At 44.1% G+C, this 17,508-nt stretch overlaps 1 protein-coding gene across 2 annotated transcripts in view; it reads right to left on the bottom strand.

Annotated features, from left to right (window-relative positions):
- The window catches only part of ank3b (ankyrin 3b), a 98,271-nt gene that overhangs the window by 10,343 nt on the left and 70,420 nt on the right, over positions 1 to 17,508 (bottom strand). For both annotated transcript variants that reach the window (XM_036551774.1, XM_036551766.1), the window contains exons 31-41: positions 16,837 to 17,061; positions 13,791 to 13,945; positions 12,999 to 13,210; positions 12,570 to 12,777; positions 12,046 to 12,142; positions 11,369 to 11,597; positions 10,857 to 10,982; positions 10,301 to 10,423; positions 9,863 to 9,889; positions 8,664 to 8,745; positions 15 to 7,526 (exon numbers count right to left, since the gene is read on the bottom strand). In XM_036551774.1, the coding sequence (XP_036407667.1) occupies positions 15 to 7,526; positions 8,664 to 8,745; positions 9,863 to 9,889; positions 10,301 to 10,423; positions 10,857 to 10,982; positions 11,369 to 11,597; positions 12,046 to 12,142; positions 12,570 to 12,777; positions 12,999 to 13,210; positions 13,791 to 13,945; positions 16,837 to 17,061 (8,996 nt within the window). The remainder of the gene's footprint in view (positions 1 to 14; positions 7,527 to 8,663; positions 8,746 to 9,862; positions 9,890 to 10,300; positions 10,424 to 10,856; positions 10,983 to 11,368; positions 11,598 to 12,045; positions 12,143 to 12,569; positions 12,778 to 12,998; positions 13,211 to 13,790; positions 13,946 to 16,836; positions 17,062 to 17,508) is intronic.

Raw genomic sequence — 17,508 nt, 5'->3', positions numbered from 1 at the left:
AAATTTTTACAAACTAGGCTTGTTCTCCCCGGTGGGAGCCACGTGGGGCCCCGCAACCTGACTGCCTTCATTCCCAACCGTCCGCCTACTCCTCCTCCTCTCACTGCCGGCCTGTTCAACCTTTGCCCTTACAGGCGCTGCCTCAATGTTCACATCTCTAGCAGACCTCGCCGTAAAGGATGGTTGAGAGGCTCCTGACAATGAGGTGTTCCTCGATGTGCTGTCTTCATCATCGGACAATTCTGCCTGCATCTTTTTCTCTTCATCAGAGGGGCGGTCCACAAGCTTTAACGTCTCACCACTAACGCCCTTAGTGTGCTCGGTGGAGTGCTTACAGGCCTCAGTCACACTCTTTCTGCCTTTCTTACTAGCTGAGCTGCTCTCTGAGCTTGAGCTCGACCTGTCTTTAACTGGCAGTCGGGAGGGTACCTGCCTTGTCCTTTTATTCTCTGTCTTTCCCGACTGGGAAATACCCTGCGCTGGCGTAGGAGAAGTGACTTTACCCCTTTTCACGTCTCTTACTGGAATTCTAGATTTAGGTTCCACAATTGCAGAGTTTTCTACTCCTTTTTTGGTCTCTGGTTTAACTACATGTTTTGCCCTCTGCTTTCCTGCAGTGGTTATTGGTGTGCGTGATGTTGGTCCCCGTGCTTTAATCGGCAGCCTTGACTTTGGCTGCCTTACCCCTGATTCACTGGATCCACTCGTCTTTATTTTTTCACATGGCACACTGTTTTCCTTGACTTTTTCTTGGTCCCTACAGGACGAAGCCTCTACCCTTCTAACTTGCTGAAGTGTGGGCTCTGACGAAGAATGCAAATTAAACACTACGCTTCCACACTCAATATATTTGGCTTGAACGTTTGAGGACTCAAGGTTATTGTTGTTATTGCAGTTCTCTGTTGAAACATCCCTTTGCTCTGACGGCTTTGGGATGTCTGTGCTCCTGCCGGGCTGACTTTCTGCATGTGCTTCTAGGCTTGTGCCCTCTGGATTTTCACTGTCTGACATCTCAGTTTTACAATCTGTTGATTCCACAGAGCCAGAATCTTTTTTCACAGTAATGGAAGCTGTGATTCCCATTTTAATGGGCATTCGTAATTTAGGGTCAATTTTGGAGGCTGTTATTGTACATGCAGATGTCTCCTCGATGGTGTCACCAGAAGACACCTCTCTACAGTCAGTGCTAATCTGTGTTTGATTGCACGTGGCTGTTTTAATATCTGAGGGGCTCTCTGTTTTAATCTCTACTACCTTCTCCACTGTCTGTGGTTGTGAGATAGCTACACCTGGCTTTTTGACCCCTTCCCCTTTGTCCCCTGACTTCCCTTCTGAGGTATGCTCACCAATCTGAAAAAATTGAAGTCTTTCTTCAACAAAATCCCGCTTGCTCATGTCAATCGCACCACTGCGAGTCATCTCAAACATCTTCCCTTCATGAAAGGGGAAAGGGTTAGGCTCGCTAGTTGGTGTGCTTTCATCGGTTGGTGTTCTGGCAGGGGTTGTATCTGGTGTAGTTGCTTGTGACCTGTCGTCTACTGCTAATCCAAACGGCTTGGGCTCCTCGTCTTTCATCCTAGCGTCAAACACTTCATCATCTCCTCCTTTGATGGGCCAAGGGTCAAAGTCCAAACCTTTGGTTGCAACAGTTTTAAAAGGAGTGTTAAACTCCTCCTCTAGTTTGTAGCTAAAGTAGGTGTCTGATAATCCTTCTTTGTCAGGTTTTCTTCCTTCAGCGGTGACTCCCCCTCCATTTTTTCCATCCTCTGTTTTTTTATCATAAGAGTCACTCTTTGCTTTTGCTTTTTTCCCTTCTTCAGTTGCTCCCTTTTCCTCCTCCTCAATGACCTCAAGCTTGGTCTGGCTAAAGGAGCGATCACATGGCTTCAGCAAACTCTCTGAGGGCCACATATCTTTCCTGGTATCACTGGAGAGGCTGAATGGCTTTGGATCTTGCTCACTTAAACCATCATCCTCATCTTGGAGGTCATATCCATCAAGAGAATCAATTTCTGTAGCGTCCGTGTCATGGGAAAACTCTGCAGTTGTCGCAATTGAGCATTCCGTTATTGACTGATCATTTCCATTTTGTTCAAAATCAAAATCATCTCCTTTTCCAGCACCATTGGGTCCAGTTTCCTTGTGGTTTCCATTCCTTTCCTGCTTTTTAACTTTAGAAGCCTTTTCCTCTTCCTCCTCTGAAATCTTGAAGGTGTACTTCTTGAAAGGAATGGGTTGGAAGACAGATTCCTCCTCTGTAGAGTCACTATCATCTGCCCCAGGTGGCACTGGAGATGGGGGCTGGACTCTGATGATGGGTTCAGCAAGAAGGTGCTTGTCATGTTCCTCCTGGAGGTTGACCTCCATCATTTCTGTCTCGGCCTCTGAGGAAGGACAAGAACCCTTTTTTTCAGGGTCAGATTGTTCTGAGTCTAGAGGAGGGGGTGGAGGAAATTCAATGTATGCCACTCTTTTGTCCTTCATTCTGCCAGCCGCCTCCTGGTTTCCATTTGTAGGCTCTGCTTCAGAAGGCTTTGGCCTCTCTGGTGGAGATTCCTTGAAGGAAAAAGCTTTGCCTTGCTCCTCTTCCTCTGACTCCTCAGAAACCTCAGGGATTGGGCTAGGTTTTCCTGGCATAAAACCAATAAATGAATCTGGGGTTCTAGAAGTGAGGTCATAGCTCACCTCCTCAGAACTAGGTGTCTCAGGGGTCAGGGGACTCTTCCCAGAGCTGTCAATAAAAGATACTTGCTCGAGTGTGTCATCTTCAGGGCTACCTTGGGGGGATGGAGGTTGTTTCTGTTTAACTGTGTAAAATGTTCCCCGTGTTTCTTGTGCACTGCGACTTTCCTGACTTACTATCTTTTTGTAAGTCCCTTGCTGTCCACCTGAGGTTTCTTTCTCACCCTGTTTGCTGACTTGAATGCTGACATAAACAGGTAAAGTTTTAATGCCTTTGAAACTTTCTGCAGTAACTATTGGTGCCTCTTTCTCAATATACTCTACTGGACTGGGATCACTAATGTCTTTTGAGTCATTTATTAGGCTACTATCTAAAGAATCTGGATATTTGCTCACCGAAAACTCATCCCTAGATGTACTTGTGTCTGAGCTACCTTGAGATCTGTTTCGAGCTAAGGTGGGTATTTGTGATATACTCCGTTCTGAGGGTTTAAGTAATGTGTCTGGTTTTGATTTCTTGGATTGATCACTGTCTGTGTGACTAAAGGGCACCCGGACAGGAATTTGAGACTCTCCCTTTTTTTTTAGAATCTTGTGTGCATCACTGCTGTCTGCATCGTCCTGTGTAACATGCTCAGTATAGATGTTTTTTTTTGTTAGGAATGTTGGCGTAGCCTCTTTCAAAGGTGTCCCATTTTTTGAAAGAGGTTGTTTTTTTTCTTTGCTAGGGACAACACCTTGTAAATCATGACCACTGTCCTCTTTGAATGTGTCATGAACAAGCGTATGACTTATTTTTTCCTTTTGAACTTTATCGCTTCCATTTCCATGACATTCCCATGTCCTGTAGAATTTCTTTTCTGTATCCGGTTCTTTGCCATTTTCACCCTGTGGGTGTTTTGGTGCTGTTTCTGTTATGCCTTTGTTTGACAGCTTGTCAGTTTGTTGTTTTTGGGCAATGACAGGTACTCGGGACTTACTGATGTCAGTGCTGTGTCCACTGGTCACTTTGCTTTTATCACTATCTAGAGTTTTATTTGGAGCCCCTGTCTCATCTGTGCTTTCTGCCGATTTGGCAGTTTTTCCAGCAAAAAACTGATAGACAGGGAGCTTACTTTCCTGCAATTTCTTCACTGGAGGTTTTGTTGGTCCCCATTGAGGACTTTTGTCTTGCTTTTGAGCTTCTGACTCAAATTTTAGTCTTACAGAGCTAACTTTGGATGACTTCAGCTGGAGAGGCTGAGAGGCTTCACCCACCTTGCTCTGTGATGTTACATCTCCTTGTTTTGTTCTTTCATCAATAGTCTGGGAAATGAAACGTCTTTCAGGGCTGTTGGGCAAGCTAGCACATTTCCTTTCATTTGAGCTGCCAAACAATTTCCCTACAGATGGCTCTCTCAGCCTGCCCTTACCCCACTCCTCACCACTAGTTCCATTCCTGTATGTTGTTTTTTCAGGACTACTACAGGTAGAACTTGGTCCTGAACGGGTTTCTCTGGGATCTCTCTTCCGAGGCTTTTTCTCTGGGGACTGAAGCTCGTCATTTAGTTTCTCTGTTTTGTCACGAAAAAACTGAGAAACCTCACTCAATTTTTCCTCGGCTTCCTTTACTGTTCGATCTACCCTGTCCTCATATATGAGTTTTTCTCGATTCCTGTCAAGTCTGTCTTCAGTGAAACGCATCCACACAGCATGTTTGGGGCTACCGGGCTCTGCTGTGTAATGCAACACTGTCAGTTTGTCAATGTGCTCATCCTTATGAGCAAATTTACCTGTTTTGTCTGATGTATCCTTTGACGATTTCATAACAAATTCCTTCCGGGGCCCGCTGGCCATTCTCTCACCGTAATGACTTTCTGAACCTTGCATATCCGAGCTCCTGACATGAGGTTGGTCAGTCACAGACTCCTCAGTATCAGAGTGAGATATGTCTAATTTCTCAGAGAGAAGCATTTTCTCTGCAAATCGGTAGGACTCTCCTCTTAGCTCTGACAACTCATCATCATGGTATTCGACAGAGTGCTGGCTGAGTAGCTTCAAAGCTTTGTACGAGTCATCAGCAATAAGCTGTGCAGAACTTGGACGACTGTCCTCTTCCTGAGAGACAGGTGTATTTACTCTGGATGATTCTAAATAGGAGGGAAGTGATTCTTCAGCAGTAAGCTCCTCCTCTTCCTGTTGTGCTTCATCATCAGCATATAGTTTGTCAGGTAGTTCCTTTATTCCACGATCCCCCTTATAAATGTACATTTCTTTATCTGGGTGCTTTTTTGTTTCTCGGATGATAACCTCAGTAGGTTCAGCTTTATTGCCTTTCTCAATATGAACCTCTATTATTCTTTCAACTTTGGGTTTTGGTTTGATGTCTTTGTCAAGAAACCTTGGTGATATCTCATTCCCTTTGTGAGACTCACTGCCGGCCTTGTGCTCAAATAAGCCAGCCAGTTCTTTGGAGGGATCCCTACCAGATTGGAAAGCTTTCATTATGTCTCGAACAGACATAGTTTCCTCAATCCTCTCAGAGGTAGCCTCTTTACCGGGGGGCTTGTGGTAAACCATTCGAGTGGTGGTAGTGATGTGGGTCTCCTCTTTAACACGCATGCCTTTGCTAACAACAGAGTCATCCTCAGAGTTCACTTTCATCTGAAATGCCTTAACTTTGTCTTTGATAGATCCAGCTTTCGGCTCAGGTTCAATGCACGCAGGCGATGTCATTGCTCCAGCCTCTTCCATTATCGGTTCATGGGTCTCCTCAGGGGGCTCATAGCTTCTTATGACGTGAACAACCTCTGTACGTGTCTCTGTGATGACGGGCGGAATTGGCACATCGTGAAATAGAGGTTTGGGCCCTGTGCTCTCTGCACTCTGAGGAGCTGAGGGGGTCTTTTCACTTCTGGTTTCAAACCCACTATCTGAGAGAGGACTCTTGTCCTGATCATGTGAGAAATCCTCTGGGGATTCCAATATGGCATCCGTTCCATAGACAGAATCTGCTAGTTTGCATAACTCTTTCTCAGAGGCAGAGGAACGCATGCTTGAGGGTGGCATTTTAAGCTTGTGCTCTTGTAATGCCATGGCAGGTTTGAGAACACGCTTCTGCTTTTCCTCCCCCTCTTTTTTCACCTCGTCATATCTGTACTTCATTTCTGACATTTTTGAAAGGGAACTAGCACCAATATCATTTGTCAAGTAGTCAACCACCTTAGCTAAACTTAAGTCTTTGTCAGATATGCGTTGGGTTCTGCCAGGGATGGTTTCTATGCCATAACTGGGAGGGCATTTCCTAGCACTTTGCTGGGCCTCTTCTATCTCGTCTTTTGAGAACTCCTCCCAGTCCTCGTCAGTTATCCTATCTTTGATGCCAGCTTTGCTTTCACTCAGTGCATCCTTAGTCAGGATTTCACTGACTTTAACAAGATCCTCTTTCACTTTCTCAACTATGCTAAAAGGCTCCTCGTCTTCAACTTTAGATTCTTTTGAAGTGTCTGACTGGAAGCTTTTGGCTGCAGGACTGGCATCAGTCTGCAGGATGGCAGTCATCCTTATCAAGTCCTCTTTCATTTCTGCCACATCCTTCAGTATTTCCTGGCTTGATGATAATGAGGAAGAGGCAGTTGCTTTGAGGGCTGTTGGGGAAATAAACAAAGATGATTTGATAGGTGACATGGTCCTGGAGAAGGAAGACTGGGTCTGTGTGTGTGCCTCTGTGGACGCAGTCTTCAGAGGGGACTGCGCAGTTGCTGGTTTTGTGGCAACGGTTTCGTCGGGGAGTTTTTTTACTTGGGCCTCTGGCATGACATTTACGATAGAATACACTGGGACGGTTATCGAGCCTGATGTTACTGAGGTGGTGGATGATGCGGGAGACCTCACAGCACCATAAACAGAACTTGTAGCAGGAGATCTCATAGACTGATAAGCTGAGGATGCTGACGAGGACATGGACTTGAGTGTGCCATAGCCAGAGGCAGAGCAGGAATTAAAGGTCTTTTCAGCTTCATCGAAGGCTGCACTAACACTCGATGTAGCTGCATGAGTGGTCGCTTGTATCCTTTCTTGCAAACTGCTGATCCCCACATAGCCTGATGAAGAGGAGGGGTATTTAACCGGTGAAACAGTTCCATTGAGCATGGCTGTCTCCATAGATGTGACTGTACATTTAACTGGTGAAGACAGGGAAGATGCCACCATTCCCTTAGATGTTACAGCAACATCTGCAGAAGGTTTCATTGAGGACAAGCCAGATGCAGGTTTAGTGGATGAAGGCGCTGCGGGGACAGCAGAGGCCATGACAGATTTAAACGGCAAACTGGAACTGTACATGCTTATGGTGGACTTTGGGGAAGAAGGTGGGGTCATTGCAATTGAAGACCTTTCCAGTGCAGGCCCTGTGGTTGTGACAGTGGAAGTTCTTGAGGACAGTGATGCTGCAAGTCCTTTCACAGACACAGGGTCTGTTGCAGTTTTACTCGGTGAAGACAGCAGTGAAGAGGAGACCTGCATAGGGTATGGAGCTTGCTGAGCAACAGTCTTTATTGGTGATGAAATACTTCTAAACGAACGGATGGGAGAAGCTATGTCGCTAACTGATTTGACTGAAGATGCATTTGAGGCTCCTAAGGTGGACTTGATTGGAGAAGCAGAGGAAATCGACCACACTGATTTTAGTGGCGAAGCAGATGGCGTGTTGGACGATGAGCTGGAGAGGGAACCCAGTCCAGATTTTGCTTGCCCAGGGACGGTAATAGGAGCAGCCGACCATGCCTGGTAAGATCTTGTTGAAAAGACAGGTTTGTGAACGTAACCAGCAGGCAGTGTTCTTGTTGTACTTCGTTCAACTGTTTCTTAAATGAGTAAATCAAAATCCAACATAAAATCAACAAAAATGGTTGAAAAACAGAGAGACCAGAGGAAAAAATTGGTCAGTGAGCCTTGTATTATCAAAGGAGGAAGAACAATACATTCATGAGGTTTTGAAATGGAAAAGGATGATTAAAATGGAGCCAAAAAGAAAAAAAATGATCCTTCGTGATCCATGGTCCAATGCAAAATACACAACAAAAATAAAAAAAAGCCCAATTAAGCGCACACAGCAAACACAACATCTAAGACAATGACAAACAAAACAGTAAAATGGCAAGACAAACACACAAAACCCAGAATAACAAAAAGCTCTACTCTTTTGACTTTAGATGTGCTGCATTCCTGTCTCTGGCTATCTCTTTTTGCTAGCGTGCCTTTTATCTGTTTGGTCTGTCCATTTCAATGTTTTTATTTCAAATTTTTTGTTCCGACAAAACAGAAGTAAAGACTACAAAAAAGCGTCCTTATTCCTGTATAAAGCAACATATTATGGCAAAACACAGGTTCAAAAACTAGGTTTTAAATCCATAATATCTATGCATGTCATGCAAGATCGAGTACCCTTTGGTGACAGGCATTTGAAGTGCAAACTGTGAAGCACCTGGAAGAAAGTCAACTTTCGACCTTCCATGCATTTTGGTTAAAAACAAAACAAAACGCTGCACAATCACAAAGCCAATAAGAGCAAGAAAATTTCTAAAACAAGGGGCAACTCAAATCAAAGGAGTAATTTTACTTTGACTTCAGGTTTAAACGTATTACCATATTAGTCAAATCAAAGTAAAATATGGATGTTGCAATTTAGGTTGTCTTGTCCACAAATGGTGTAACAAAAATGCTTTTAAATAAATAAAGAAAACAATATTTCACAAAGTGGGCAAGCACTGCACAGCAACTTAAAAGTCACAATAAACCATGCAAAGATTACCATGTCAGAAACAAGCGTGTGGACTTACAAGTTATGTATGGTAGGAATATGCAGAAAACACACGTATGTAGATATACATCTATAAATTTCTATTATGAATGCAGGTCATACTGTATCTTACACATTTAACTTTCAGGCAATTATAATTTGCAAAATAATGAGTAGAAGTTAGTGAAAATGTCACACTCACTCATGGCAGGCTCGGTCAGATAGCTGTAGCGCTTACGTAAGGCTAGAGATGCAAAGGTATGACGTCGCTCTGGTTTTTCAGTCTGCAACAACAACAACAAAAATGTCCCCATTACTTTTAACTACTCTACTCTGACAAGGATTGCTCATCTACTATCCTCTGAGGCCATGGATTCCAAATGCTGTTTGTTATTTAAGTTGTCTGCAGTGTGGGTGGTGGAACAGATTAATGGCCAAGTTACTCCCATTACTCCATCTTGGGGTGTAAGTGAGCTATGGTGATGACTAAGATGGCCAGGGCCTGCAGTGAGTGGACTGCGTGGGGATTTGCTTTCACACCAGGCTGAGTCAGTGGCACTCACAGGCCCTCCCCCTCTCACTGAATCAATTCATGCAATTACCAAGGGTGAGAGCAGGGTGTCCTTGTTTTTTTAAGTCATGGTGCGTGTGTTGACACTTAGGTTAAACCCTGGGAAATCTGTAGCTATAATATAATTCCTGAAAAAGATACAGAAGCTATTTACATGTCAGTGTTTTGGGTAGAGGAGTATTTTTTAAGTGAGAATATATGGCGCTGATCTCCTCATTTTTATTCATAACATAGAGCCACAACTGAACTGTGATTAATATATATGACATCCCATTTGCACATTTCAGCTATCCCTTACAGGGTGTACAGGAGGATAGAGGATAATTTAAAATCATTCTTCTAGAGATATTATATCCAGTTACAACCATGGATGATATCAGCTTCATCTGATACACCTCCATCTGGGTTCATCTATTTGATTCAGCTGGGTGTTTATGTAGAATATCTATCCTATCTATATATCTAAATCTACATAATCTATATCTAGTATCTACAGTAGTCCATTCATTCAACAAATTGTTAAAGAAAAATAGAGACTGCAGGTCTTCTGGAAAGGAAACACATATGGTAGTCTTCTGCTCTGACTTCTTTTCCAAAGACAGTTTCAGGGGTTGATGGATTAATTTGTTTTCTAGTGCTGGTGAAATGCCAGTGCTGTATGTTGATGCCTACAGTGTGGAAGAGGAAGTTAGGATAATTGACATGTCTCAATGTTTTGCAATCCTCTCATACAACAGAGCACACAAGGGCTGCACCACAGTACACTGCCTCCATCTAACACAACGACAACACCAGCACACCACATGGCTGTAATGGAGGGCATAGATTACCTCTTCATCTGGATCTGACTCCATATCCTTTTGGTTCCCAAGATGCATTGCAGAAACGGGGAATAACACAATGGACAGCAGGGGAAAGAAACATCAGGATGTGAAAAGGGCGATTGAAAGCACACAATATAAGGTCAGAGAAGCCACCACAAAGCCAGCGCGGGAACAAAAGGCCAAAGTTTGCAGAATACCAACAACAAAATACGCCACCACAAAGCAAAAAAAGCCTGTGCACCTTCAGCCAAAGCATGAGACCCAAATCAAATGTCTGATTCGGAAGGAAACAGCAAGGACACAACTAGAAAAAGCTCGAAACAGATAAAAGACACAGTCGGGCAGCCAAGTTTAACCCTTTGCACTGAAGTTGCTACTCTGTCTGCCTGTCATATGCGGATGATATGATATGACACACAAATGGCCACTCAGACACCCACTTACCTTTTTGTAGGGTGGCAGTGTAATGTTCAGATTGCAGATGGCAGTCTGCGGAAGACCTTTAGTAGTTTTTGACTCTTTCAGGAATGAAAGGCGTCCGCAAGGCTCTTGACTACTGTCTCTGACCTACAAAATAAAAAACAAGGAATATGATTCCAAAACATTCTGGGAATTACGGTCAGTCACTTCTCATAAGAGACAGACAGTGCAAGGCTTTAGGCACTCATTTTTCTTAAATAAACAAAAAATACCCTCAAGTCTGCACATAGCACCTCATTTTGCCCTCATGCTCTCTACTGATTTCTACTCATTTTGGGTGCCTTTTAATTAAACATCTTCATACAATACAGTGTGAAGGAGGTCCTGGTGACTTCCATTACAGAGTCACAGGGTCTGGAACCAGTAACTCTGCGGCAGTATGGCAGCAGCACTATGGCGTCATTCACATGGATTGAGCAAATACAAGCAGAAATAAATCGTTGTCCCCTAGCTTTACTCTCCAAACTCCTTTTCCACACCGGGGCTCTGAAAAAAAGAAAACAAGGGCCTGTTGTGTTACCTTCACACAGAAAGGAAGCCTGTTTTCTTTGAATGCATAAAAGTTCAAAACCAGCTGCTGCCCAGCTTTGGTCAGAGGAGCCAGATTGCCATAGCAATCCACGTAGATGGGCTTTCCTTCCAAAACCTGTAAAACAACAGCATGTTCGTTGAAACCCAGCACCTCATTAAAAACCTTCCAAGTGAAATGGACTGCATACTTAAAGAACTCTATTCATTGTTCAATGTCTGACTTCAGTGGCACATGCTTAAAGGAAGCTTGCGCAATTTTGAAGAAAAAAAAAAAATTACAACACACAGCCAAAAGACGGCTAAATGATATCGGATATGGGGAGTGGTCCCATGGATTTGACATCAGGTTGAGACATCCACCACCAACTAATTTAGAAACAGGTCTGAGTAATGAAAGTGCATTGAAAGAGATCTGGCAAACTGTGTGTCCATGTGCGTGTCTGTGTTTACAAGTATGTGTGTGTGTACGTGTGCACGCAAATGTGTAGCAAATCCAAACACCTCGATGTCTTTGCTCCTGGCCACCTCCTCAAAGTTCTCCTGCTGCTCCAAAGTCTTGTCCACCTTATCATCCGTCATGCAGAAGCATCGCAGGCGGGACTCGACCGGATCATTCATTTTGGCAAATACCACGAACTTGGCCATGTACGGAACACAGATCAACTCTCTGTAGAGCTGAGAAGCCAAGCCAACAGTTTCCGGGACCTGATGGCAGTCCGCGAGCCAAAACCTAGACAGGGAACAGTGTTGCATGAAACACAGTGCGAACAGACTGTGGTAAGCAATCGGGGCCAAAATAAAATCGTTTTTTTTTTCCAGAAGGGAATACTTAAACCATGTGTTCTCATCTGTATCCCTCTGCATTCCAGAGGCCTTACTATATGTGTAATGTAGCTTAGCAACCAACTTATTAAAGTCCCTGAATCATATCAGAGGTGTCTGATGAACAGAGGCCAAAGATATTACAGAAAATCTAATCTAATTTCGAAGAAGCGATTGTGCAACCCACAGGTCCCAGCTGAGCACATGACTCCAGCCCAGTTCAGCTGTGACTTGGATGCAGTGTATAGCTTTTCTTTTTCCATGACACATTCCTCACTCGTGTTTCTTCACGCAGTGTATCCACCACATGTCCAGCATCAACTCCGGGGTATTGTCCGGCCGGTGACAGATCTTACCTGGCCGACACGTTGGTGGTGAAGGAGACGCAGTCGTTGACGAAGGTGAGAGGGGTGGTGCCGGTGATGTCCTCCCACTGCGCTGGTGAAGTGCCCCCTGGGAAAAGGAAGTCTCTCATTACGCGGTTGGACAGACGCCTGCGCAGCATTGTTAGCAGCTGACCCGCTGAGTTTTCCTGGCAGCTCAGTGTGAGCAATACTCCTTCCCTATGGTCCAACTCTCAGGAGCCCCGTCTGCCAATAAGCTGTCCGCAGGCACTGACATTCCACTCTGTGCACAGCTCACAGGCATTAACGCAACGCAAACAGCAGAAACTGAACAACATGTTTACTGACGCTGTCATCAAATGCCATGAACACTGTTCGCTGAGATCGTCACACACTGCGATGCAAAACACATTTTATGTAACACAGTAAAAGACATCTAGTGGGATCATGCGGACACAGTCTATGGGCACAAGACAGGAAGAAGACGGCTGAGCTGAAGTGGCAGGCTCAGATGGAGGCCATTTCGATGCACGTGCCTGTTATGCTGCACAGGAGCCGCAGACAGGGGGTGCTGTCCCCTTTGTAGCCGTTGGTGACGCCTTCTCCTGAGAGGGGCGGGACAGGGATTGTCATGGTGATGGGTTTGTGGAACTTCCTCCTTCGGGGCTCAACAGTCACTATGGGACTGAATGTGGCCCTGTTTCCCAAAATCTTCTTCACCAATTCATCTGGGACAGGCTGGGCCTGGTGACATTGGTAGACAGTAGTCAGCAACAGTTTTTTGATTCAGTAGTAGTCATCCACGATAATATCTTTCCCATTTACCTGACATCATTTACCCAACAGCATAATGTTTCCGTCTACACTGCAAAAAATTAGCAGCGTCTGGCTTTACTTGATTGTTTCCATTTCTCGCTATCACTGAGGCCTCAACTGATGCAGGTGAGCTGAAAGAGAGAACACACCTGTAGGCCAACCCGAATCTTCTTGGTCAGCGCCCCTTCTGGGAAGGAGGCCTGGACGAGCGGCACCGTCTGGCTGGACAGAAGCCCTCCCTCAGGACCCATCTGGTTGCTCTCCTGCTTGATCCGGGAGACGACCGCAAAGTACTGTGGGAAGTCCTTGGTGATGATCCGACAGATGCGCTTCTTCTCAAGGTCTTCTGCACTGTCCAGCTCTGTGGAAAGTGAAAGTATTTACCTCTTCTTTCTCCCCACCAGAGGAACTGAGAAATGACTGACCCGGCTGATGCTTGCACCAACTTACATTTACAGGGACATTTACATTTAGAGGATCTCAAAGTACTTTACACCTTATACACAATCAATGTGTAATACACACCCAAGTGAAGCAAGGCAGCTATTTTGCACCAGAGAGCTCTCCACGCAGATGACTAAATGATCAGAGTGGCGATTAGCAATCACCTGGCAATTCATCTTTAATCAGTTATCAGCCTTAGTCTTCACAACAAGAACTGACTTCTATTTCATGCCATATCTAGACAACAGCAGCTCCAACGTAATAATGTTGGACTGTCAATGCGAGTACTACACTAACTAGGAGTGTTAATTCTTAGTTACAGTCATATGAAACATATAAACATATGAAAGGCTAAAAGCTGGTATGGCTGTAGTTCATAATGTTAGGATCAATAAAAATCACATGCCCTAGGGTCATTAACTGATCACAGATGAATTGGCATTCTGTTCATCTAATCATCATCCACTGTGTGGCTCCATTGATGACTGGACGTGTACCTTCGTCCATGCCGTTGAGTAGCTCGTTGAGGTCTTCAGTTTTGCAGTCATACTGGTGCTCCTTCCACGTCTCCCCATTCTCGCTTCTGAGCATGATCAGCTCTCTCTCCTTCCCTCTCATTGAGCCAAAATGGGGGATCTCCACTATCACAGGGCTGGAAAAGACACAGGCTGTTAACAGTGTGCTCTGTGGAAACAGCAGACACTGGGATGCAAATGACAGGGCCTCGATGCAACCTCTCCCATACAAGGTGGGAGGGATGGGGTGGGGGGTGGTGAGACGTGCTGGTGAGAGGGCTACATCAACAAAATGTGTGTGGAAGGCATTGATTCATCTCTATGAGGGTGAGGGTGGAACAATGGCAGTGCAAACCCAGGGGAAACCACACATCAATTCACAGTCCTTCATTTCAGCATTACTTTCAAGTGGTGGCATTCAACAAAATGCTCATATTAAATTAAAAGATAAAAAGATGCCATTTACACTTGACACAAGATTAAAGGCCCAGGAAAGCTGCATAATCCTTAAAATGTAAATGAGGAAGAATAGGAGGAATTTGGAGTAGCAAGGGATTTTAATCCTATTGGTAGAAAACAGTAAGCAGACAGAGACCATCAATGATATAGAGTATGATATATGAAATGTGGATGCCACAAACAGGTTGACATACAGTAAAAAATACAGTATGTACCGTTCGTACCAAGTACCCCTGGAGGAATATCATTGTGACATCATGTTTCCTCTGAAATGTTTTTTTCTTAATTTTAGTGCCATCAGTCTGAGTGTTATAAAATTGTGTATCACATAAACAAGATTTTTGGGAGCAATAAGACAGAAAAGGATATAAGAAAGAGATGTAAGATATGTAAATTGGGGCAAACAGTCCCGTTTCTGAAGTGGAAGCAGTACATCAGAAAGAGTGTAAAGCCCAAAGAATAACTGGCATAAAAACACAATGTTTTGCTTTGAAAAATTTGTATCAGATTTAGTCACCCTTACAAACCCTTGCACACAATAACTGTGGAAGTCGCACATGTTAGAAGTTTCTGAGACAAACCTGACATAATTCAGATTAAAGTTCAGAGATGACTGTTTTGATTAGGACTCTGCAGCTTTGTAACACTTTAGACAGTATCCTTGCATTCCTACACAGGTTGCAACTAGAATATTATGCTCAGTTGCATGGCAGCAGTTTTCGTTCGCATCACAGATCAGCATGTCACGGACACATTGGAGAGGCCCAATGAAAAGACTGTTTTTTGTTGTTGTTAGGTTTTTCTTTCTTTCTCACCACCCCACCTAAAACTGGTTGTTTCAATAGCACTCAACGTGTTTTTTTTTAGTTCAATTCATATGGCCTAGTGTGCAGTGTATTTCAATTAAAAGTTAACTGGATTCCATCATTATGTCTACAGACTTAATGATAACTGTGTAGATAACAAGAATGATACTGTCTACACCCACATTTAAAGCAAACATGATTTTACACTTTAGTGCATGACATTTAATGTGAAATTAACTGACACAGAGAAGGTACCAGAAATAACAGCTGTACGAAAGGTACAGTGAAACTTTACACATGTAATATTTTATCCACCGAACAGAAGATAAGAATTTTTCAAGGATTATCTTTGACACATGGTTAATATGGAGAACAACAAAGTTAGTATTCTTAAAAAAACCATATATTTGAAACAAATTTTTTGCATCATTAAAAATTATACCATTTTGATGCTTTGCTTTAATTTAGCCTCTATTCAATCTAACCGCAATTCTGTTTCTCCTTAATTATAAGTAACACATTTCAGTAGGTGCTAATTTTTTTTCCCTTTCTCATACCACATCGCAAGCCACTGAAATTAACATATAAATATTTAATAGGAAATGGCAAAAACAAAGCAACCCTTTAAAATCATTGGTCAAAGCTTGTCACATTGCGGTTATATTCAATAGCAGCTCTGATCCCTTGGAAAAGTGAGCTCTGATCTCTTGGGAAAAAGTATAGTGAATAGCATTTCCCACTTGGAAAGAGCTCTGGCATACTGCAGTGAGCCACTAGAAACCACCCACCCTGCTCCTTCCTGAGAAATTCACTGCAAAGGTTCAACGGATACCTTCTCCATAGTTGAGGAAAATGGTAAAATCTTCCACACTGATAAATGTGTTTGATTCAACAGTGGGAGATTCAGTGCAACCGGAGTGGTGAAAATAAAGCATTCATGAAAGCACAATGCCTGCGGTGACGATCATGCCTGACAAGCGCACTGGAGGTAGCACAGCTCAAAGATCAAGCCAACATGGTCGGCTTTCAGTGACACTGAAACAATCAACTGAAAGCTTTAGAGAAACAGAAAAATATGGGAGTGACTATAAAAATAGTAATTGTAATAATAATAGTAACAATAATAGCTAATTTGTTCGGATAGTTTGCCTCTTTTCTTAATGTATTTTCCTACCCAATAAATTTTGTTCCTCGTGGCCCAAGCTGCAGGATTCGGCTAACCAAGCTCTCCCCCTCATTAACAGGGGGGAGACTGCTGGGGAGATGGAGTTTACTGAATAACATCCATGCAGCAATAAGAGAGAACAGACAGGGAACATAAAGAACAGACTGTCATTCCCGCAGGATGCTTCCCAAAGCACTTCTTCAGTATTAAAGGAATCACTACACAAATTTAACATCTCACCGCATCTCTCACAGGACTAGCTTCCTTCAATCCTCAAGACTCACTTTTTTTCAGCAGTCCTCTTTTTCTGTTCTCCTGACAGATGGCATAATTGCATAGCAAAGGAAAGAAAGTGTGGCGTGGCAGCTGGGGGGGATTAATGTAAGGGGTGTTCACTGTAGCAGAATATGGACACCGTGTACTGCAGGTGAGGACCACCTAATGTCTGCATCGCAGCTTGAGTGTCGGTGCTGGGCGGGGGGGTGGAACAATACCGCACAGGTCCCTCTGCCTCACTCTTCAGTCATTTTACCCTTGGGGCCAATACAAAAAAAAGATGCTCCTCCTGGTAAGCAGTTCCAAAAAGCAGGCGACTCACCCCAGAAACTGGGCTCCCGCCGGTCCGACCTCCACCAGCCGGCTGGCCAGGCCTTCTCCTTCCACCATGGGCGGCGGGCAGGCCAGCTTGTGCCTCTTGACCAGGCGGCAGGTGATGCGGGTGGGCGCCGTGCACTTCCGCGGCGGGATAATGATGCGCATGCCATTGTGGCGGCTGCCCCGCATGGAGCCGCCACGCGCGTCCACCATGAAGCTGACCAGGAACCTGTGGGGGGTGCGACACAGGCGGTGGTGAGGGGGGCGGGGATTTGGAGGGAGGAGTGGGAGAACTCAATCTACTGACATCAGTGACGACGCTTCCCATGCTGTGACCAAATACTCAAACACGCACTTCCGAGAGAGAAAGAGAACAAGCAGATAAAGAGAAAGAACAGCAGAGAAAGAGAGAGAGTGATGGCACTTTGAGTTTTCAACCCTGGCAGTTATTCCATCTCTCTCTGTCATGGGTCCTATTTATCCCATGTCATGTGACTGAATGCCACCAATATTTTTAAAAGAAAACAAATTCATGTGGTATAGCCGAGGGTTATATTCTTTCAGCTTTAAATATACAAATTTTTAAAAAATAAAGGACACTGCCAGGGTAAAGCACTCTAAAGCAATCGGTGATCAATATTAGACACAGTTTGTGTTACTGACGAAAATGTTTTGA

This window comes from Megalops cyprinoides, chromosome 1 (assembly GCF_013368585.1).
Source record: "Megalops cyprinoides isolate fMegCyp1 chromosome 1, fMegCyp1.pri, whole genome shotgun sequence".
NCBI lineage: Eukaryota > Metazoa > Chordata > Actinopteri > Elopiformes > Megalopidae > Megalops > Megalops cyprinoides.
The sequence above is the reverse complement of the archived record's forward strand: the minus strand, read 5'-3'. Positions and strand labels throughout refer to the sequence as shown.